At 37.7% G+C, this 24,380-nt stretch overlaps 2 protein-coding genes across 2 annotated transcripts in view; both read right to left on the reverse strand.

The window, feature by feature from the left end:
* Positions 1-24,380, reverse strand: part of LOC131799988 (NLR family CARD domain-containing protein 3-like) — an 82,242-nt gene that overhangs the window by 54,644 nt on the left and 3,218 nt on the right. The window contains 1 exon segment of the mRNA XM_066168006.1: positions 21,808-21,869. The gene's annotated coding sequence lies outside the window, so the exon portion shown is untranslated.
* LOC131787812 (NLR family CARD domain-containing protein 3-like) lies at positions 7,384-18,082 on the reverse strand. The gene is made up of 4 exons (XM_066168053.1): positions 17,631-18,082; positions 12,497-13,156; positions 11,122-11,232; positions 7,384-10,455 (listed from the first exon to the last, which is right to left on the reverse strand). The coding sequence occupies exons 2-4, from the start codon at positions 13,131-13,133 to the stop codon at positions 7,592-7,594; spliced, it is 3,612 nt and encodes a 1,203-aa protein (XP_066024150.1). The 5' UTR covers positions 13,134-13,156; positions 17,631-18,082; the 3' UTR covers positions 7,384-7,591.

Genomic DNA, 24,380 nt, shown 5'->3' on the forward strand with positions numbered 1-24,380 from the left:
TCCTGTGTCGAAAAGTAGCATCAAACAAAGACAGTTTTAACAATGACCGATATGACAGAATCTCTGAGCTTCAAGCTTTTAAAAGACAAACGGATGGTTATGAAATTACTGTGTATTTGTGTTGTTCTATCTTGAGACGAACTCAAAGTCCGGCAAAGTTTACTTGATAGCGACTATGAAACATACATGGTCTGCCTTCTTGTCGCCGCCGTTAACTGGCATAAATCATTACAATTTCCAAAAAAATCCAACATAGCACTCTTACCTTGTTTATTTATGATTTTATTAGCTGTCTCTATGATCACGTTAATTATGCTCAACCACATTCTAGCCAAATTGGGGTTCCGGTTTATAAATATTCTCTATCTTATTATATCAGTTGCATGACAAGCGTGACACAGAAATTTAAAGATGAGTCAACCTCCGAAATATCAAGAGATGGTTTTTTTTCCCTCTTTGCACGACATCTAGCAAAACCTTTCAGGAATTACTGCATTCAGAAAACTAGAATGTCCAGATCTATTCATGATTCCTTTGCTGGCTGAAATCAAAGAATGACTACAATAGTCAATTTGACAAGCTACATACTGATTTAGCTAACTGATCTGTTTCATAAGGGTCTCATCTTACATGCTAACATGGAGATTTGCTGTTCAGTTAAATCGTTCGCTGGTGGAACTTGTGGGTTTAGTTATCGAGAAGACCGAAGTTGTATATCTCAAGTCGTTCCCTTGCGTGGTTATTAAAAAGACATTTCAAGTCACATGCGGGGTTACAAGTTTTCAGACACAGAAAATAAAGTTGATCTTATTTTGTCGCGTGCCGATATCTTCGAGACGCCAAAAGATATCGATGATTTTACAAATTGCCCCATTCATAGATCAAATCTCGGTGTTGGGTGGAGTCGTGGTTCCACTAGCAGATGTAGGGTGCCAAAAGAAGTGTCCGGCCATGGTAAAGGTAGGGTTAAGTCGATTCCAAAAGCCGATAGGGGAATAGGCAAACTTGTATCACAGACAGAACTTATGAGGTTCTTTTACGGACAAACATTAATACATACATTAATGTTTTGTTCAATTACATTACTGTTATGCGTTATAATACAAGTCTTAAAATAAAATAAGTTGGCGGAAATAGAGGCAAATAATCAGTGAAGTTTGAGAAGCACTATGCAAGGTGCACGGATTTGGCTGCCCAACATCGAAGGATTTTTTTTTTTTCCTTTGGGCAGGCTACTGGAAAGTTCAGGAGGGCAAAGGAACCATGCGTCCTATGACTCGGCTGAATTTTTTAGTCGCCGTTTACGAGAAAACGAAAGGACTCTTGTCACTTTGACTCTAAGAATAGATGAAGCCTTCCCAAATGAAGATGAGGTGATCTCTGGGCAAAGTTTCCACACAGCCGCATACTTCATTATGCATACAGTCCTCTGTTAGAAGAAAACAATAGCGCAAACAATACATTACCCTTGGGACTATTCGCTTTGTTTTCAAGAAGTTGAATTTTTTTTTGCACTTTCCAGTAGCCTACTCAAGGACGTAAAAAATCCTTCGATGTTGGGCAGCCAAATCCGTGCACCTTGCATAGTGCTTCTCAAACTTCACTGATCATCTGCCTCTCTTTCAGCCATTTTGAAAGTGTTAGTTTCCGGGGCTTCTTGTTTAATCTGACTTCCGGTCATTTCTATTTCCGCTTCCTCATCTTTTAGTTTTATTCAACATCTTTTAGTTATATAAGGTCACACATGAATGAGTCAGGAAAGCGATGTATGCTGCACAACATCGATGTATGACATCCAAAATCGATGTATTCCGGATGAAATTGATTTATTTAATTTTACATTAATGTATCCATGTTCGATATTTTGTCCGTAAAAGAACCTCATACCTAAGCGGGTCACCCCACCTATCTTGTAAACGTGATCAAAATAAAGTAAGAAATTATATGGACAGGTGACTTACCCCACCAAGGCGGGTTACCTCACCAACCAACTGTATTTGCGTTATGGAAATTGATTCAGGATACCTTCAGCTGGGAAATCTGAGATCTGCAGATATAATCTACTTCAAAAACATGGACTACATATACATAAGTGCATTTCTCTATATGTTGCATGAGAATAATTTCTCGGCAGGGTTAGAAAGTGGTCTACTACGGTAATCCATGAATCAGTGTCTGAGATGGAATATGTTACATTATTTCTCAGATTTCTTCGACAATCTTTTCAAATAGAATTCCAACCTGAAAATGTATCTAAACAGCTGGGCTACAGAAACATGCTATTTTCATTACAGTGACATTAGTAGAAATCTATAAAAGCAACCGAGCAAAACACCGAATGTATACACGAGGTTCAGGCACAAGCAAGTATTTTCTTGCGACAGCTACATGTTTCGAACATTTTACGTGTGCGAAGATTTTATTTAGCTCACACTCACGTATTTACAACAATATTTATAGTTACCTGTAATTTGCTCTAAACGTATGCCAGTGGGATAGATTATAAATTTAAGAACAATATAAGCGACGGGCCAATTTCAGCCAAAAACACGTCGACAGAGTTGGTATCTTTATAAACAGCGATTTGTTTATTTAGCACTCGAGAAAAGTAAACTGAAAAACTTTACCTAAAACGGTGGTTTGTTCCCTTAACAATAAAGGTAGGGTAATTTTTAAGTTAAAATTGATAGATTTAAATGAATCAAAACAGAAGTAGAGACCAAACACTTCGAGTTTTGTCCCAATAGCGTGTGATTTGCATTAGGAATACAGCAAAGAAAATAGCCGAACTCCGTGAAAATGCACGCTGTATATTTTGGTCTGGCGCGCTCGCTTTTCACGGGTCAAAAATAAAGTTTTTACATGATAAACATGAAGAATTGCTCGTTGAAAAGAGCTCTTTTATTTTATGTACATTCGTATACCCCCGATGTTATGGTCGTCTGAAATATGGCAAAATTCAGCGTACAAACGGAATACAAAATATAATGTACTTTACGCGGGTGGTTACAAACGAAAGAAAGTTTAGTTGGAGAGGAAATATAGTTGGAGAGCTATTCCAAGGGATGAAAAAAATGAATCCAAGATAATTTTTCGTTGTCTAGTACGAGCGTTGTGAAAATTAGGTACGTTTTGGCCGATTTCGAACTTTCGTATTTTTTGCCAAAATAAAAACTCGCTGGAACTTTTGAATATTATTTTTGAAAACAATTCACCAAAAGGGTCTTTTGGAGCAAATAAAAAAATTTGAATTTTTGCTTGTGTCGCCGGATTCTTGAAAATTACTGACTTCTCTTAAGTTCTAGGCTTCTTCATGTACTATAGTGTATACGTGCGCACAAACTGGTCTATTTCGCTGATTGAGATTGGTACACTGAAAGATGTCGGTCCTCAACAAATCAAACAGAAATAAATCATGTTTAACTGTACACCAAACTGCTCATCGAGAGGGTCAAAATGCATTTACAACTGTTCTGTTCTATTTTAGAATCGATCAATTTTTTATGAGCATTATATGAGTTCGGAGATGTCGGTTTACGTTATATTCGATGAAACACCCTCGAGTAACTGCCGTATTTTAAAGCAAAAATATTGATAAACGCCGCCCCCGAATAAATGCCAAATCATTACGCGACTCTTATTCGAATAATAGACTCAAAAAAGCAGACCGATGACTACTGAGGGCCTGTTTTCAAGGAGATGGGGAGCCCCAGATAGATGAAGTAACCCGCCTAGCTGGGTAACCCGCCTGTCCATATAATCTATTATTTCATCTTGATATCACGTTTACATGATAGGTGGGGCAACCCGTCTAGGCGGGTTGCCCAGTCTGCTGGGTAGGGTAACCCTGTCAGCAAGGGGGAAACATTGCCATGTAAACGTCTCAAGGTCGGTTAACCCGCCCATGCGGGGCGCCGTTCATGTTACAAAAGGATCAAATAAGGAAAACAACAGTGAAACACGAGTGTGTTAAGACTTTGTACATTTCTTGGTCTTCCCATGCAGAGCTAAAACGTTAAAACATCAATTTTTACATCCACTTAGCAATAAAACCTCGACAGCGATTTAGTCACGTTTTTACTTTTAACTCAACACTACATTCACACGTTATGCCAAAGTGAAGACGTTGTACTGTCAGAAACGGTTAACGCATCGAGCTATTGGCCAAAATCTTAGAGGAAAATTAATTACGTTTTTTCTGCAACGTTTTTTCGACACGTCCTAGTGACATCTTAAACTCCTTAATTGCAAGTGTGATAACAACCTCGAGAAACTTCATCCTGGCATCCCGGGGTTGTAAGATTGTATGTAAACGCTGGCTATTTTTAGCCCACGGTTAGGCGGGTCACCTCACCTACCTGGGGTCCCCCACATTCATGTAAACAGGCCCTAGGGCAATGAAATACAGGTTGGTGGTTGATTACTATTAGCCTGGAACTTCTTCGACTGCAAAACTGAAGATAGTATTGCTTACGTATTGCAGTCGGAAAAAAAATCGATCAAGTAATAGTGCCAGAAGGGTCCACCAAGTACGGGGAATTATCCAGGCACCGGACGTTTCTTGGAACAAGCCGTTCAAGGCCACTTGCACTTAAAAGGAATGATTGGCTGGGTACCGTGGGAATTCACGAAGAAACAGCTGCTGAAATTTGAAATTATCCCCGAAAAGTACCATTTTGGAGTGAATTCTTGATTCTTGAGCAGAGCTACCCACAGAGGTAATAAAAAAAACTCTCTCGAGCTGCATGTTGAACCTTCCCGTGGACGACATGATTCACTGCCCCAAGGAACGACAGCCTTGTGGCAGTGCACGATTATTGCTTCTATCGCAGTTGCAAGTTCTGAGTAAGCAAGGCACAAATCCCTTTGAATATACCGGTTCTGATTTTGAGAAAGCACATCCGTCATTATATCTTTTGGATTCGGATCATGAAGAGGACAGAGACATTGAAATTGGGTGAACTATGTTCACTTTATTTCACATTAAGTATTGCAGTAGTATTAACACGCAGATTGTGAAATTGAGGGCAAGCACTAGAACGTGTTTTTGTTTTTTACAATTAAAATGGTCGGTTACCATACTATTATTTGCAAAAAGTAAATTGAATTTTAAATAAACGCCGCCCTCGAATAAACATCGCACTTGAATCACGAAAATTTTAATAAACGCCGCGGCGTTTAATCGAATAAACATGATAAGTGAAAACACTTTATTAGCTCTATATTTAAGAGAGCTCCTTTGTAAGAAATTTTTATAAGAGTTGTTTACAGTCTGTTGGACCAAGTTCTATCCAGCAATCTTTCGATGAAAGAATTTATAATTGGTGCCAATCCTGATCTTCCTGCAGCCAGCTAATTTCCCCAAGGTCTTGAAACAGGTAGGAAATCGACAATCATCCCTTTATATCTGGGTCTCTTCTGACTCGTCATTAAGTACAAGGCCTTTGCGGAAGTAGGCATCCGCCGGCACACATTACCATTTTAGAGTTATCCACAACAACTTTGTTTACCTCGCCCCTATTCTGTCCCCACCTCCCCCCTATTGTCAATTCCCCCCCCCCCCCACCCCACAAACCTCCCGTTCAGGAAGCTTTTAGTGATCAAATTTCATTGAATGGCTCTGCAGCTCGCAACAGAAATAAAAAAACAATGCCTATGAATGTTTTTTGTCTTGGTTTTTAATGAAAGAGAGACGCTCGAAACTTTGAAGTAATGAAAATCAAAGGGCTCTTGGAGCCAGCTCATTCATGTTATGGCTTAGCTTTGAATTGATTTCTTGGACTTGCTGAATATAGGTGCAGATGAATTCGGTTTATGTGAACTTTCAAGACTTTTGGAATAAATTTTCTTTTATTTTTGGGCAGTTGTGTGATAAGAAAACTTGTGCATTCGTAGTGATGGGGATCGGAAAAACGTTTGTGTGGGCTGGAGGTGGGATGGGCAGAGGTCATTAGGCAGACTACGCCCTCAGTTGGCTGCAATATATCTCATAACGCTGACTGCCGCAATAATTATCTATTAAATATTCCTTGCCCGTTTCTTGATATCTTTTGTTTTAAACAAAGCGGCCATTGCATTTGATTTTTAACAAAGCGGCCACAATCGTTCCTAATATAATTTCAAGTCTTCATCTAATCTGATTTTCACATATTAATATTTGCGTAGTCACCAAACCAACGAGAGATAAAACCACCAAAAAAGTTAACAAATGGCCAGTCACGAGGGCAACGCTTGGCTTTTCCCAATAAAAATTCTCCGGTTTCTCATGAAAACCAATGATAATATAAGACACTAAGGGGAAATCAGTATGTGTACACTTCTGAACGTTGAAAATATATCAAGTCGAAAGAAAAGTTCTGGTCTTGGTTCGCATTTTTGTCAGCAAAATGAACACATATCAGTTAAAAAGATGAATTTCTCGAATATTGCGCAGGTTAAATATTCAATAGTAGCATCCATTTACATCCACATCTACTTTTAGTAAGTTGGTAAATTCTGTAAAGAGATCACGCCAACCAACTCGCGCGGAAAATGAGAATACTAAACGAGGCTTGAAAAAAATTAAGAACGATTGTGATCAAGACAGGCAAGGAATATTCCACAATAGTGCAAATAATCGCGAAAGATGATCGCGGAAAAGCACTTGCGTGACGCTCGGTAAGTTGTAAGATGCCATGTTATCACGTATCAGACGAAAAAACAGTACAAATTCAGAGTCTGCATTTTGTACCCGGTCTGCGGTCCGTAGTCTGCATTTTGCACAGAGTACGAAGCCATCCAAGCGCTTGATACGGCTGGACACGGTCCTCAAATAACTCCATATTTCTCTTTGAAATATACTAATTTTTCATTGGAAAATATTCTACCTTCATTTACAATCCTCAAGCGCTTCTAAAAAGTGAAAAAATGCCAACGTTATCCGTTTCGCTGGCCTTGTACACAGAGTGCGAAGAGATCCAAGCGTGACACAAAGAAATTTTCACCAGACACTACCGGACACGGTCTTTAAATAACTAGACGTCCGGCAGTCTGATATTTTTCCATATTTCTCTTTGGAAAATACCAGTTTCTATTGGAAGTATTTTGTCTTCATTTAGAATCCTCAAGCGCTTCTAAAAAGTGAAAAAAATTTGAATATTGTCCTTTTCGCCGACTCTTCATAGCGTACGAAGAGCTCCAAGCGTGTTCAGGGTGGCTCTTGAGAAAGACGATTTTAGAAGGTTTTTAGTGATCTGGGAATTCCGTGTTACAGGAAATTGGGTCGCGTCAAGGTTGAAAGGCGTTGCATCAAGGTTGAAAATGGGCCTTTAACTTGTAACTGTAGGATAAAAAGAGGCTCCGAAAACAACAGTGAAATAAACAAATTCTCCCAGAGTCCCATTCTTTTTTATTATGATAGATTAAGTATGCATCATTGCAACAAGATTTCTTTTCCAGATTGCAGGAAAATGCGTTTCTGGGAGACTTATCTTTTAAAAAATTTCCCGGGGGAGCATGCCCCCGGACCCCCCTAAGGGTTCGGGCCTTCGGCCCTCAATTTTCAAGGGAACCTGCCTACTTTAAAGGCAGTGCCCTTTTACTTCAAAGTTGTTTAAGTTAGCGTCTTGTTCACTTTGATTGCCTCAGCAATACATGTAGCACCCGCATCACTAATACTATAATTGTTTTGCAAATCCAAATTGGTTAGCGTCTTGTTCACTTTGATTGCCTCAGCAATACATGTAGCACCCGCATCCCTAATACCATTAAAAGACAAATCCAAATTGGTTAGCGTCTTGTTCACTTTGATTGCCTCAGCAATACATGTAGCACCCGCATCACTAATACGATTGTTACACAAATACAAATTGGTTAGCGTCTTGTTCACTTTGATTGCCTCAGCAATACATGTAGCACCCGCATCACTAATACCATTAAAAGACAAATCCAAATTGGTTAGCGTCTTGTTCACTTTGATTGCCTCAGCAATACATGTAGCACCCGCATCACTAATACTATAATTGTTTTGCAAATACAAATTGGTTAGCGTCTTGTTCCCTTTGATTGCCTCAGCAATACATGTAGCACCCGCATCACTAATACGATTGTTACACAAATACAAATTGGTTAGCGTCTTGTTCACTTTGATTGCCTCAGCAATACATGTAGCACCCGCATCACTAATACCATTAAAAGACAAATCCAAATTGGTTAGCGTCTTGTTCACTTTGATTGCCTCAGCAATACATGTAGCACCCGCATCACAAATACCATTATAAAACAAATCCAAATTGGTTAGCGTCTTGTTCACTTTGATTGCCTCAGCAATACATGTAGCACCCGCAGCACTAATACCATTGAAACGCAAATCCAAATTGGTTAGCGTCTTGTTCACTTTGATTGCCTCAGCAATACATGTAGCACCCGCAGCACTAATACCATTGTCAGACAAATACAAATTGGTTAGCGTCTTGTTCACTTTGATTGCCTCAGCAATACATGTAGCACCCGCAGCACTAATACTATTGTAACGCAAATCCAAATTGGTTAGCGTCTTGTTCACTTTGATTGCCTCAGCAATACATGTAGCACCCGCAGCACTAATACCATTCTTTCGCAAATCCAAATTGGTTAACGTCTTGTTCACTTTGATTGCCTCAGCAATACATGTAGCACCCGCAGCACTAATACCAATGTTTCGCAAATCCAAATTGGTTAGCGTCTTGTTCACTTTGATTGCCTCAGCAATACATGTAGCACCCGCATCCCTAATACCATTAAAAGACAAATCCAAATTGGTTAGCGTCTTGTTCACTTTGATTGCCTCAGCAATACATGTAGCACCCGCAGCACTAATACCATTGTCAGACAAATCCAAATTGGTTAGCGTCTTGTTCACTTTGATTGCCTCAGCAATACATGTAGCACCCGCAGCACTAATACTATTGTAACGCAAACCCAAATTGGTTAGCGTCTTGTTCACTTTGATTGCCTCAGCAATACATGTAGCACCCGCATCACTAATACCATTATTTAACAAATCCAAATTGGTCAGATTCAATCCAGTTCCAAACGACTTCAATAAATGCGAGTGAAAATCACTTTTTTCTCTTTTGCATTCGTTGATGGCCTCCAATACAATTTTTGCACCACGGCCTTCATTTTTGTTGACTTCATTTGTTAAACTCTTTACAAGAGCCACAACCTGTTCATCGCATTTCATGGCCAAAATTCCACATGAAAACAAAAGTATTTGTTTAAGTTCAACGAAATACCTTGGATCGGAAACTAGTTCTTCAGGTTTCATCTCCTTGCTTTGAATCTGAGAACAAATGAAGAATGCTGCAAAGAATTCTTGAAAACTTTTATGTAAGAAGGCATAGTGCAGTGTTTGTCTCAGTTTGCTGCCACCAGGCTGCACTGACAGAAATCCAAATTCAGTCAGGTCTTTTGCATGGTTTCTCAATTCACTTTCATTAAAATCCAACTTATCGTCAAGTAAACCATTCAACGCTACCTTTCCAAGGTGATTCAATTGCGGTTTGTAATGGTTTGTCAAGTCTTCGATCTTTTCTAGTAGTCCCTTCCTTTTTCTATATCTTCTCAAAACACATTCAACCATATCCAAGTACAGTTGAGCTCTGCTTTCGGGGAGTGTGCCCTCAAACTCTTCGCATAAAAGGCAAAGAAGTGCTGTGTTTAGAGGATTGGCCGCTATTTCTCTCAGGTTTTTATCTCGCGACATCCGTTGTAAGAGCTTGGTGGCTAAATCCGTCCTTTCTTTAAAGTACTTGGTGACAAATCCTTTCACATGCTCTTCAGTAAATCCTTCGATCTGAAGCAGCGCGTCACAACATTTTCTCACCTCTTTTCCAGCTTCGTGTCTTGCTGTTGCAACTATGTGGCATTTGGGGAGCACTCTTCCTTCAATTAATTCGGAAAACATCGACAATTTACTGGACGGTAACTCATCCAATCCATCCAATATCAATAAAATGCTGGACTGATTTTCACGAATAAAACGAAAGAATTGTTGTTTGACTTCTTCATCGATGTCTCGGGGCAGAAGCTGATCATCAATAGCTTCCCAAACGTCAGAATGGATATCTCGACATTTCAGTAACAATACCACTTTAAATGCTGTTGAGCCGCAGCCCTGAGGTTCTTGCTGTTTTGTGGCCCAGTCGTAGGCGTACTTTTTACAATAGGTGGTTTTTCCCATACCAGGTTCTCCTTCAATCAACACTGTTCTCGGCGCTGAACACTCTTCATACGGGTCTAGTATTGACGACATGTCAACAAATACGTTACTGATTTCTCCTCTCGTTTTCTTTCTTCTGACCACTTTGAGCCTTGTAAAAATATTTCCAAGAAAAAACTGAAACTCTTCACACCATGGAAATGGTGAGAGCCATCCCTCGCGAGTCTTGTAAAGCTGGCGAATTCCATTGATAAGCTCAGTCGGATCAAAAATACCTAGCAATAGCAAAATAAGTAAGAAATCTAAAGAATGCAGCATTAAAAATTGTGGTGCCTCTCTGTTATTCGGCACTGGATTTAAATGAGTGAATGAGTACGATACCGTTGCCAAAGAAATTACTTGGACAATGCAAAAAGCTTTTAGTGTATGATTCATGCTTATTGATTAAAAGCCATTTAGATTATGAATTCAGGTAAACCTACTCTGTTTGTTCGGCTTTAAGGGTGTCTGACAGTGAAACTCTGTCGTAAAATAAATTACTCGGGAGGTAAATATTCATATCATTGGAGCCGTAGTCTGAGAAAGGCTTTTTCGGAAGGATTGCATTAGTCTGTTCAAGAATATGCAGGTAAAATCTAACGAATTAGGAAGTTAGATTCATTATGTCCTTAACAAAAGTAAAACTAAAATAAGGCAATAACCCTTCTCGGCCAAATGTGTATGAGTGCTGTCAGAAAGCTATCCAATCTGAGAGGTAACCTCAGATTCCGTGCCATCCCATTCATCCCACACATTACCTAGTATCTTCATTTAGGTTTAACCTAGTAGCCAAGGCGTGCTCTTACAACAATACATTACCTGAAAAGTGTACTCAAGTTTACGGAACGGAATCTCTATTGATAGTTCAGTTTATCTGTGAGAAGCTATTTCTAGCAACCAACCTTCATCTGTGCTTTTCTCCACTGTGGTCGTCAGGCTACAAAGCGTCTCTTTAACCTCCTTCATTTCAATCTCTATCTTCTCAGTTGTGTCTCTGAGGTCACTTAGCGAATCTGCATTAGTAAGAAAGATAAGCGCAATTTCATAAGCACATTTACATCACAAATTCACATAAACGTGCAGATAAACAATGATACCTATGTCAATATCTACTCGATTCTGAACAGATCAAACTCAATAAGACGCTTAGAAATCACAAAAGTGCACTCCAGCAGTTGTACACGAGTACCCACGAACAGACAAAGATACTGCCGATGAAAACACAGTGTGGACATTTGGGTTTAATTCTTAATTTTCACACGAAAATGAAAACATGAGTTACCCTGCATTCCTGTGTTTCATCAGGCAAAAAAAAAATCGCAGAGGAAACCTAGAGACCCGTCTGCAATGGAGTGGGAGGTTTTGCCTGCAGTCTTTTCCTTAGGAATTGTAAAATAACCACATACATCTTGTTCTAACCCATTTTACTCAAGAAGATCCTCATTCAACTATTTTCCCATGTAGAATTGAATACTCCAGAATATGAGCGCAGGAAGGATTTGGTTATTTTATTGAGAAGTATGTGGGTCACATCTAACGCTACTAGGAAGTAAGATTCATTACGAGAAAGGTGATACGAAAAAAAGAGACGATAACTACGATCATACATATGTATGAGTGCTGTCAAAACACCATCAAATCCTAGAGGTAGCCAGGGCAGAATATCTCACATTCCGTGGCATCCCACACACTATAGAGTATCTTCATGTACAGCCAGTGTGAGTGGTGGCCAGGGTGTGCCTTTATATCAGTAAAGTACCAAATTATGCTGCGTTGGCCGACATCCAGCGATTACCGTCATCATGCACAAGAGCTGTGTCATTTGCTCAAAAAAACAGTGTCGCTCTTCATAACTTTTTTTTCTGAGTAGCTCTTTCTACCAACTAACCTTCTTGTGGTATGCGCATTTTCATAAGCAAATTTATATCACTGCTTCACGTTTAGGTGCAGATAAAACAATAAAATCTAATTCAATATCTAGTCGATTCCGAACAGATCAAACTCAATAGGACGCTTAGAAATCACAAAAATGCCCTACAGCAGTTTAAACGAGTACCCACGAACAGACCAAAATACTGCAAATGAACACACAGTGTCAACACTGTGGTTAATTCTTCATTTTTGACACATGACGCAAAAATACCTTCCAAATATAAGACTAGTTCCAACCAAAATGAAAACTTCATGAGCTAGCCTGCACTGCTGTATTAACTGAAAATAGATACTTTTGTAGCCTTCAAATTCATCCACATTGGCAGTGGAAAATGTTTTTCTTACCTTCAATTTCTTCAAGCTTGTCTTTGATGCTGTCGTCGTCTTTCTTCCATTGTTTCATCAGTTCACGATAATGCTCCTCGATAACTGGATCCATGCAGTCGTGCTCAAGATTGTCGATTTTAGCTCTAAAATGAGCTCCTCCCAGTCTCACCAAAGCTTCTCGTATTTCCTGCCAGTAAGCACTGAAACTACTGTCATCCACAGAGGCTTGAGGAGCATGGCCGTATACCGTGTTCCTGTAATACTTTACTCTGGCGATGTCATCTTCGGTGCGTATGTCTGTAGCTAGGGGAAGCTCATCCCATCCCTTGGTAGGAGTGCGCAGACTACAGATATTTCTAAGCAGCACTGTTAGGAGTGTGATGTCGAAGTCTTTAGAAGACACGGCTTTGTGAGTAGGGTACAACTTTCCCCACTGCGTAGGATTCAGCACTTTCTTCCTCCCTTTGTACAGTGATTGCAATGTGGCGTAATGCACTGAGGTTCTTCCCAAAACTGTATGTAGAGTCGCTGGTGGATGTATTTTGTCAAAAGTGGACCGAAGCACCTGAGATCCAACATCCACCAGGAGGCGGCATAGCCTTGCATAGTTGGTAGTCTCTTTCGTAGACGCGAATGGCGAAATAGCTGTAGCCATAATTCTAACTTTTCCAGGACGACCTGTCAAACAGAGAATTGACATTAAGTAATGTTAATCAAACCCATTCGAAAAAAAAACTCCCGATAGCCAATTGAGACCTCTTGAGCAAGGAACACCAACGAAAGAACCTAATAAGAGATTTAATCTGAGATTTTTCATTTCAACCCAGTTTTTAGATTAAGAAAGAGTTTTGTTTTTCAGTTTACAAAGTAACAACCAGGGACATAAACAGCAGAAATGAGAAGCGATTTGAAAGGTTAAGGGGAAATTAGTTTGTATTTCCTCTCTAGGGCCTTAAACCCGGTCAGTTCTGGCTGGTTGACGTTTGATTCTTAATCATCATCATCATCATCATTTTATTTGGTAATGCAGGTTACAAATTGGCAGCCAGGAAGGCTGATGTGGACCTACAAATCACTAAAATAATTAAATGATATATACTATACTGCTAAGATAAAAAGCTAATCTAAAAAGAGGAACAATGTTAAAAATTCAGGAGAATAATAATAATACCCTATTTCGCTTAAGAAGTATCTAATAATAAAAGCAATCATTGCCAGCGTAACCATTATACCTAAACCTTAAAACCTTCATAGCTCTAAAACGACCCACAAGCAGACACAAATATATAAATTACAGTGAAACATCAAAGCAAGACTGCACAACCTCCATTTACCACCCTGCAAAGATCACTGCTACAACTTGGTCACTTGAAGAATGATTGCAATAGCATCATCCATCACCATTCCAACAAGGACAAAAATAGGTACCCAATGGGTACTTGTGTCTGCTACGGTGGAATGGAATCTGCTGTAGGCGCCTATTTTTTTGAATACTGTTAAACTGGCTAGAAACATCTCCCGAAAGGCAGTGCTATGGAATGCTCAAGGCATCACAAAGATGGGGAACTGAAGTGGTGAATGTCCAATGCTCCAGTTGGAGGTAAGAGATCATCAATATCAATCATCAATATCATGATTGTGATTACATCTTCATCACTGTTTAAATAACTTTTATTGTGTTATGGTACTGCAAAGACTCTAACATTAAAGTGAACGTTTCTTTTATTTTGTAGCAGAATATTTAAATCAAAGAATTGAAATACAACAGCCAATAGTTTTTAACAAAATTGAATAGTATCTGAAGTCTTTGTAACACAAGACAACTGTAATGCAAACGCAGTAGCAGTTTTGCAAAGCAAGAAAAAGTCTCTGGTTGTAATAATTCCTAGGAAATCATTATGTTTTTCATTTAATGGTAATATGCAATCAATTTGGAACAAAACATAGGTAAAACAAAGTTAGTATATTTACATTGTTGTGTTCAAGTAACTAATAGGTGAATATACTTTTAAAAGTATTTTGAAGTGTTTGTCTTTTAATTGAAATGAAATGTATCAGAAATGTAACGCAACAGAAATAATCAGCAGGATTAATGAGATCCACAGAATTGTTCCCAAAGTGTCACCTTAATGGCTCCATGTGGGTCCACAAGATAGGCAAACAACTTTTTTTTTTCACCATCCTCTGTCTTCACTTTTTTTGTTGATGACATCTGAATAAGTTTGGCTTTTTTGTGATGGTGATACTTTGATTTGTGTTTGCAGCTGAAATTGATTGGATATTGTTGGCACTTGGCAACTCAATTCTTGAAAAAGGTATTTCTTTTGTAGGCTCTAACAGTACATTGTTATTCATCAGTACTGTGGTTGCATCTCCTGCTCTTTCAATTCTAAAATTTCGAAGTTTTATTGGAGATTTCTTTTTGCTCATATGATCAAAGTGTTCCTGTTTACTTCCGGAGAAGCAGACTCCTCTTACTAAGCCATCGGTGGTTTGTATGGACATGTCAAAGTAAGATGTCTTGCTACTTTTTTTAGTTGGAGACACATTGTGTAAGAAACCAACAATCTCTTCTTTTTGTTCTTCCATTGCCTGCAAGTGAAAAAGAACCTTTTGAGTTTGTTTCATAGCAATATAATGTATTTCAAAATTTCTAATAACATAGGGAGCACTGCATCAAAAGACGACAACAACTACTACAAATTTAACTATAACAACAAAATGCCAAAAAAAAAAACTTACCTAGGTGAATTATAATTTTTTATTTGTTTACTTATTCATTATAAATCAATCAACAACAGCAGCCTCTACAGACAGGAAGGAATAACACTAAATGAAGGTTGGGGAGTGCAGTATACTGCAAACTGTTTATTAGATGATACTAATACTGAAAATCAAAGTGAACAATTACAAGAAATAGAAAAGAGCAGTGGTTCCAATAAGCAAGATGGAAATGACAGTAATGATAATGATGATCAGTGGACTGAAGATGAAGCAGAAACACCTACTGGTGTTACTGACACCATGTTGACCAACACACATTATTTTGAAGACAGTCTGCCTCAACGTATTTTAAATGTTGCACCAGGAGAGGGAAACAAACCCTTAAGTATATTCAGAGATCAATATTCTGAAGAGTTAGCATATCCTGGTATATTCCTTGGTCAAAGTCGACCAGAGAATAAAGATAGACTAGCTAATGTTCATTATAGCGACATTTGTAAATCTGAACTAAGACGATCAGATAGGAGAGCTGCTATGTGTGTTGAAAATATATTCTTCAAAACAAAAAAGCTTCAAATGAAAATTCTCTTAAGAAAATCACAAGTTGCACTTAGGAAGTGCAAAGGAAATAGCAAATCTTCAAATGCTGGACAGTTGAAATGTGAAGGAGCAATTGAGCGCTTGATTCATCTTGATGAAGGATTCCAATTTTTGAAAGCATTGATACCTTACAACTGTATGCAAAGATCTGTTCATAGCGATGCTTAGATAGTAATTATCATGAAGAATACTAGTTCTAGGTTTCTCTCCTCTGTATAAAATCACCACAGCTTTCGCACATGTTTGTCTAGTGATAGATGTTTTCACGTGTGTAGTGAAATACATGTATCTTCTGCCAAATCCATTTCGTAAACAGGGCATATTGTATCCCGCATTGGGCTTTGTAATCCCCAAGTGAGACTTAATAATTCCCTTAACGGGCTTTTCATTCCCCAAATGGGGCTCAATTGTTCCCCGAAGGGACTTTGCATTCCCCAAATGGGGCTCATAAAGCTTATTTTGCGTCCTGAGCACTTGCAAAATGGCCGGGCGGTGATCGTGTTGGCGCCGAGAAAGCTTCAGTCGATTTACAAATTCAAAGCATCTTTCAAAACCTTTCACTCGGCCGGAATGACACCCAGTGCGAATGCTGTGGCAAAATGAGAAAACACCTTTTAAGAAATCCATTACAAATATGAAAAGCGAAAAGATCACTCACCTTGCAAGCAATAATACACCCTGGCTTGACGAACGAAATCAGGACGATACGATGCAACCCAAACGTTTTTCGAAAGCACATGGTTTGACGGATTTGACTTTGTCCTTTTCTCAGATTTGATTGGTTCCGAGTCTTCCCGGAAATCGGTAGTTCGCCACGACCTCTTTCCTTTGTCCTTTCCTCGTATCCGATTGGATAGATTATTCCCCTGAGGAACGAAGTTTGCACCCGAAAGTATTACAGGCCGAAAGTATTACAGGCCGAAAGTATTACCCCTCCGTGCATACTTCATGTATCGTGTCTCCAAATGGAATCCGCAGTGAAACGTCAAGAGTAAATCCGAGATCTTGTCGTATATGAAGTAGCTGGTCGCGCGTTTTACAGCTTATCTAAGTGTCTGCATGCATTATAAATGCAGCAGACACAAAAACTACATAATCAGAAGCAAACTACACTATGCTAGGGAAAATTGTCGTCAATATGGGAATCAGTCTGTTACCAGGTCAGTTAATAGACCAACTCCGTGACTACACCAGGAAATACCAACACAACAAATACGGAAATTATATTACTTCAGGTCACGGTGTTTAGAACAATCACTAAATAGCAGCCTACAGCAAGAAGGCACCATTTAGAAAGACTGGCTATGGGTCAACTTGCCAAAACTCATGCTACACACCCTAACTATCCCAATTTTCATGGGATTAGGCAATACCGGGTATTAATCATTCCTTTCAGTGCAAAACTAAATGTAATTCCTTACAGGTATATCACCCAACATGACACCAGGTCTCCCTCCCAGCACCCACATTCCTGGATGGAGGAGCAGCTTAAAAGGAATTTGAAGATTTCCTCCTTAGTCACCATTTCACTATCGCACCTGGAGACCTTAAAAGCACTTCTAAAACTCCGTCAATTCATGGTTTCTCTACTTATTGATGATTAGACCAGTACAGCCCTAGAAAACAGATTGCACAGTCACTGATATGAAATGCACCTTTTTAAGCTATGTACTAACTCTACCAGATGAAGGTAACTCTAATTGTCACCAATACAATACAGAGTCACTGTAGCTCATGTACCGGTACAAAACGTGGTTTCTCAGTTCATTAAACTCTGAAACAATAACATCTAAGTCAACAGACTTAAAAGTCTCCATAATATTATCACCTTCATGAAAAAAATGTGTCCACTGGCAAAAATGTGTATGTCTAACAGCAAAATCCACCTCTTGCAGTTACCAATACAATAAGGGCAAAGAAACTCAACAAACAACCTTGTTCTACATGCAGCATCAAAAGGAAGGGGATGCAACCTCCATCTGCAACTGAAACTGCAATGAAAAAGCAGCTAAATGTGATCACAAGCATGCAACAGACCTGCACAAGCATCACCCAATCACCATGCACTCTCATGAGGCCAGTAGGAATATAATTTTTAACAATGGAGCTTAATTCTGCTGAGAGATTTTCCAATGGTTTGGTAAACATTATTTTACCAGAAGAAAGATATTTTTATGCCCTGTCATGTACATGAGACAAAGAGGAAAATCAGAATCCCCATGAGAAGTTGAATTTTAGACCTTCAGCCAATTCCAGCCTCCACTAAGCAAGAACCAGCAACTATAGATCTATGGTGAGCAAGGCCATTAATTACTAGGTTCATATAAACTGCAGCCTTGGTATACACCACCACTTTCAAACAATTACAAAGTCCAACAGTAAAAAGAAGCTCTGGCCACTATTATAAGGATAAGTGCAGCATTACTATCCATTTGGCACCAATGCCATAGCCATATTTTCTAGCTGCCTCTGACCCATAATTATTTACAGCAAAACAAACATCTAAACACAGCTAGCACCTGGGGTTGCAGTGCTTGGAAGTTCAAATCTCTCATCACCTAGCACCTTAAATAATCAACCAGACAATCTTGAACATATGGTTACCAAGATCCTTTTACAAAGAAAGATATACATCTATAGAATTGCATGATCAGACTGAGTAATACACATCCTTCAATTGGCCACTCCTAGAATGACCATAGAAATTTCAAAATAACAGTTGTTATAGCACAATTGCTGAGGCATTATCCATCACCACTCCCACAAGGACAAACTATTGATAATAATCTTGAAACAATATTGTAGAGGGTGATAAACCAAAATGATCATCATCCACAAGCACCATGCAACACACCTATTTGGGGATTTTAAATACATCACGTACTGCTCTATAAGTGGGTGACCAACAATTGCATAATTGATAAAAACCAGTGCGCAATCTCCTTTAACATAATGCATACAAGTATAAGTCAGATCAACCACAAGTGAAAAAATCTCTCAACATAAAATCAGGTTTCCCTAACACTTCACCAAAACACTAGGCACCATACAAATCTGCAGAACACAGCCCACAAGTCAGTTATATCTGAGAGAAAAAACTCTCTGCTAGCTGCCCTGAGGCAACTACTTCAATTAATAAAACTGAAAAGCTCCATACATGCAATCACCAGGACTCACATGCAAGAATGGTCAATATATACACTTGCATGAAACTTCTCTTAGCCACTGCAGCGCCCTACAATAATGACAGCAACCAGACAAACACTTAACTGCAGAGCTTCCAAAGAATATCATACACCTCCACTCTCAAAAGTAGATAATCTATGTAATGTGCATCACAGCAACTTCATTTTGGTAGAATATTGATCAAAACCAGTAAAAATTAGTGCATACTTTACTGTTTGATCATCATACAACACCTGCAGTTCCATGAACAGACCCAAAATTGTACCAATGCCATTACCATTTTTATATTAAGATAACTATTTCTGGTATTTCCACATGTTTGTAGCCAAACATAATCACAGCCATCAATCCCAACATAATTAAATGGGTAATTAATATCATGTACAGTTCTTGATATAACATAAATACCAGGCAAAATAATAAACGCTCACAGTACAGGTTTCTAATGTGACACTCAATTTTACATTGGAAGAGCCCTTAGGGTTACTGATAATGATGTTGAATTCAAATTTCTTCATCAAGTTGTGAAAACATTTAACTAGCCTCTAAGGAGCAATATTGATATTGTCCACAAGAGAAGAGTCTACTGTGGCTCCAAAGAGCTGAAAGGCATTGGACATTTCAATGTTCCAAGTCTTTCATTTATCAAGAGGCTTTTTAAATATCTTCAAAGAGAAGATGTTTGCAAATAAATGATCAAATTTATAACTGCAGATTGCAGTATTTAAACACTGCTTTAATTACTAAACTTAGATTGTTCTGAACTTTTTGTGAGCGTACTATTCATTGACTCTTAATAAGCCAGTTGATACCATTTTGGAAAGTTACACTGCACTGAGCTGTATGAATTGACAACTTTCTCTATAGTATTATCAGTGCAATGGCCTTTGAAAGTTGAAGTATTGCTTGTTGTAAGCTACATTTCTGAAACATTGCATGCTACATTTTAATTTGTTATCTTCAGATATTATAAAAGGTACTGACTCTAAATACGATATGTCTTTCAGTAAACTTAATTCACACTTGGACTCAAACTTTTTGAAAATTCATACTCCTCATGTCAGTGTGGTGTTGCTACTGCTAATGTACAGTTGTTGTTATGGTTATTGTCATTAGTGTTTAGTCAAAAACACTGAAAACTTAGATGTGATAAATTTGAACAAAATTGGTATGCATGTAACATTTATTTCTCCCAAAAGAATTACCATAATTAAAGTCATACAGTCATAATGTCCATAATGTCTATAATGTGATGTCCATAATGTAATGTCTGTAATATAATGTCCATAACATAAAGTGGGCTTTATTTTTTCTTGCCTTTTTCCAGGATTTTGGTAATTTTTGTTACAGACATTATGTAATGTCCATAACAAAATAATGTTACTTGCTCTCATTTACAAAGTACACCCATTTTGGAAAAAATCTCATCTGTAAGTTCTTCTTTGTGTTGAGTTCTGTTAATTTTGTTCCTCTGGTGAGATTAAGGAATACATGTGTCTTACTTAAATCACTTCAAACCTTTCAGCATGCCAGCTATTTTCATACACTTTTCATTAGACAAAAATAAACAGCTCTCTTGGCCATTTCCCGCAAAGTCAACTTTCAGATTACTATTTTTTAAACAATTTAGGGTCTACTTATCCTTAAAATTCATGATTGGGCTGGATATGAAATATTTTAAATTTCACTATTTAGACAGTTGTAAAATAGAATAGGTCATGATGGTTTTGGTTATTTTTACCATCTCGTTAAAATTGCAATCCGATGAAATATACTTTTACACAAATGTTTTGGCTGTCAATGGCTATATGTAATGGCAATTTATGAATATCTTGAACATTTTGGATTGTTTACATGATCTTCGTGATTCATCCAGCACTGGGTTAGACTTTGTGCTTCAATATCCGTACTACTATCAAAAGTAACCTCTCCACATGAAAAAAATAATTTATGCAAAATCACCATGGTAGCCGCTAAATGCCAAAGGGTACCTTAAAGGACTTAAGTTAGGTTTAACTTGGCAAAACCTATGATAGACACTTTGCATGAATGTACTAATTTCCCAAGACATGCAAGCATGGGGTGATAATTGCTAATCCATATGTACTTTGTCAAGGATGGAACCAGATCTCTGCATTAAAGATCTTCCATATTCCTGTTTTAGGAGGGGCGCTTAAACTTTGATTTGACAGTGACCCAAAATTGAGTCTCTTAAATGTTAATATTCATAAGTCAACGTACAGTTGAAGCACTCTACAAACCCAGGTGTACTCAGTAATTAAACCAGCCGTATATCAGAAGGACCACCAGAATTTCAGCAACATTTTCTAAGAGTATTTCCACTTGTTTGTAGCCAAACATAATCACAACCATCAATCACAACATAATTAGATAGGTAATTAATATAAAGCATAGTTCTTGACATAACTTTACCAGGCAAAATAATTAATACTCGCATGGATATAAAAGAAATGAGAGCATGTAGAATTTTAAACATATGCAAACAGGACACAATTAATCCCAGCAAATAAATTATTAACTCTTTAATTCCCACATCAAATTTGTAATTCTCCTTTCTCCCAACCGTACAATTCTTGTTATGTTAGTTCAGAGAATTTGGTATGGGATCAACTAATTATCCCCAAATTTATATTTTTCTTCACTCTCATCACTTACATGTACCTGGTTGATTTTGTGTTGATATTGTAAGGAGAAATTCTGTCTTGGTCACTCATGGGAGTGAAAGGGTTATTTACAGATTGACAAAATGAAGGCAAGTTTCAAAAATGGGAGAAAAAAAGAGGAGCAAGTCCTCTTACCTTGTATAGAGTTTCCTCCGTTCAAGAAAATAACCCTTGGAGTAGGGGTAAAGTCAGAAAGTCTGAAAATGGAAGCAGCAGAACAACAGTTACTATATATCAGTTATGAAAGACAATGACAGTCACAAATAAGGGCACTAACAGGTGCCCCGAGGTTATAAGTGGTATTAACGGCAACATTATATAATTATATCAAAGTAATTTCATATTATCAACTGAGTTGATAATGTAAACTTGCCACTGTGATGAGTTTAAAAGCTGACAATTCGTTTCTCAGCCCAATTGTGCTGACAAAGGGCTAACACTCAAAATGTCATCTTTTTAAACCTTATCAACTTAATTGATAAAACCAAATTATCCTGGTACACTCTCCCTTTGAGGCAGCCTCACAGTTTCTTTAGAAACTTTATACCCCCTTTATGCATTTATAATTATCAAAAGTCAACTAGAATTAAAAAAAAAAACAACAACAACAAAAACCACCACGATTCACAAAGGCTGACCAAATGTGACCCTCCATATGATTTCAGGGACAAAGGTGATAACACGCACACCACACACTAACACATCATGCAGAATGCCAATTGTTCTCACGACATTTACTAACAGTAGCAAAAAATATACTGATCTGTTATGATAGCAGTGAACTGTACTCTGGAGAGCTTTGATTGGTCATAGATTATGCAGGCTTTCCTCCTCAGGGAATATCACTCTAGCTCATTAATTGTTCAGGCGGAGTTAAGAAACAATAGCTTAATAGAAAGTTATTGTTTATGCTATTGTTAGAAAGAGTCACCCATTCATACTTGTGTTACAAGCTGGATAAGCATTCAGTTTTGAAACCTTTTGTTACATATTCATCTCCTTCTACAGCTTACTCAATAAACATGTTGGTTCTACATCAACCATATTCAATACCATTCTTCGAAATGAAATGTGCCCTCATGATTCCAAGAATCCTGAGTGCAATTCCATGTTACAGACATTACATTCATAAACTAATTTTTTGGAAACTAATTTCCTTAACAAACTTATTTTGCACAGTTTTCAATTTATAATTTGTACAAACATTCCTCACAGGGTACTTGACCGTCAGCAGAAAAGAAACCTTTCTTTCTATAACAAAGGCTTCCAAAATTTTTGTGTTAAACTCTGTTACAGACATTACAAAAAAATCAACCTAAAATTTTTTGTGTTCACTTGACACTTTTTTCCCAGTGAATTGACTATTCAGACATAGATCATTTAAAATAATAAGAACAAGGCTGCTTCATAGCTTTTTTAAAATCTAGTTGTATCCCTTATTCTGTAGTTAGATTTGAGCTTGAGCTAAAAACTTCCTGTTGTGGACATTACACAATTTTTGTTACAGACAACACACTGTGGAACTCTTTTTTACATAGGTAAAAATAAGGAAATATTTTTTGTTTATTTAGGAACTTTTTATAATTGACTTTGTCAGAACCGATATATTTATCTTAATCAGGTCCAATAACAAGTTAATCCTTTAAATCCCAGAAGTGATTAACATAAAACTTCTCCCTACACATTCATACATTATTCAGGAAACAGGTGATGAGAATATTCAAACTTATCAGGTAGAAGCTGCTATCTTGATATAGCACCAAGTTCTCACAACTAATTTACAAGGAAATGTGTAGCAGCTAGAGGGGAGTATTAACAATTAGATCTTGGGAGTTAAAGGTTAATTCTCTTTTCTAGTTTTGCTGATAACCAAAGCATTAATATCACACTTAAGTGTACATGTAACTGTGGTATGTGGAGTATCCCATATGGAGCATGCTCCTTACAATTCCATTTTATTGAGCATGCTCTAACTAATGTTTCTGCTGTCTTTTGGTTCTTGCTTTTTGAGATACAGTACAGTTTTCTAGAGTGACACCAAGTTTTACATTGGAAGAGCACTTAGGGTTACTAATAATGAGGTTGAAATCAAATTTCTTCACCAAGTTTTGAAAACATTTAACTGGCCTCTGAGGAGCAATATTGATATTGTCCACAAGAGAAGAGTCTACTGTAGCTCCACATATTGAGAGGCTTTTTAAATATCTTTGAAAAGAAAATGTTTGCAAATAGATGATCAAACTAAATGCAGATTGCAGTAGTTAAACACTGCTTTAATTACGAAACTTGGATTATTCTGAACTTTTTGTAAGAGTACTATTCATTGACTGTTAGTAAGCCAGTTGATACTATTTTGGAAAGTTACACTGCACTGAACTGTATGAATTGACAACTTTCTCTATAGTTTTATCAGTGCAATGGCCTTTGAAAGTTGAAGTATCGCTTGTTGTAAGCTACATTTCTGAAACATTGCATGTTATATTTTAATTTGTTATCTTCAGATATTATAAAAGAGGGTACTCAGACTCTAAATATAATATGTCTCCCAGTAAACTTAATTCACACTTAGACTCAAACTTTTTGAAAATTTATACTCCTCATGTCAGCATTGCACTGTTACTGCTAATGTACAGTTGTTGTTATGGTTATTGATATTAGTGTTTAGTTAAAAGCACTGAAAATTTGGATGTGATAAATTTGAACAAAAT

This window comes from Pocillopora verrucosa, chromosome 6 (genome assembly GCF_036669915.1).
Source record: "Pocillopora verrucosa isolate sample1 chromosome 6, ASM3666991v2, whole genome shotgun sequence".
NCBI lineage: Eukaryota > Metazoa > Cnidaria > Anthozoa > Scleractinia > Pocilloporidae > Pocillopora > Pocillopora verrucosa.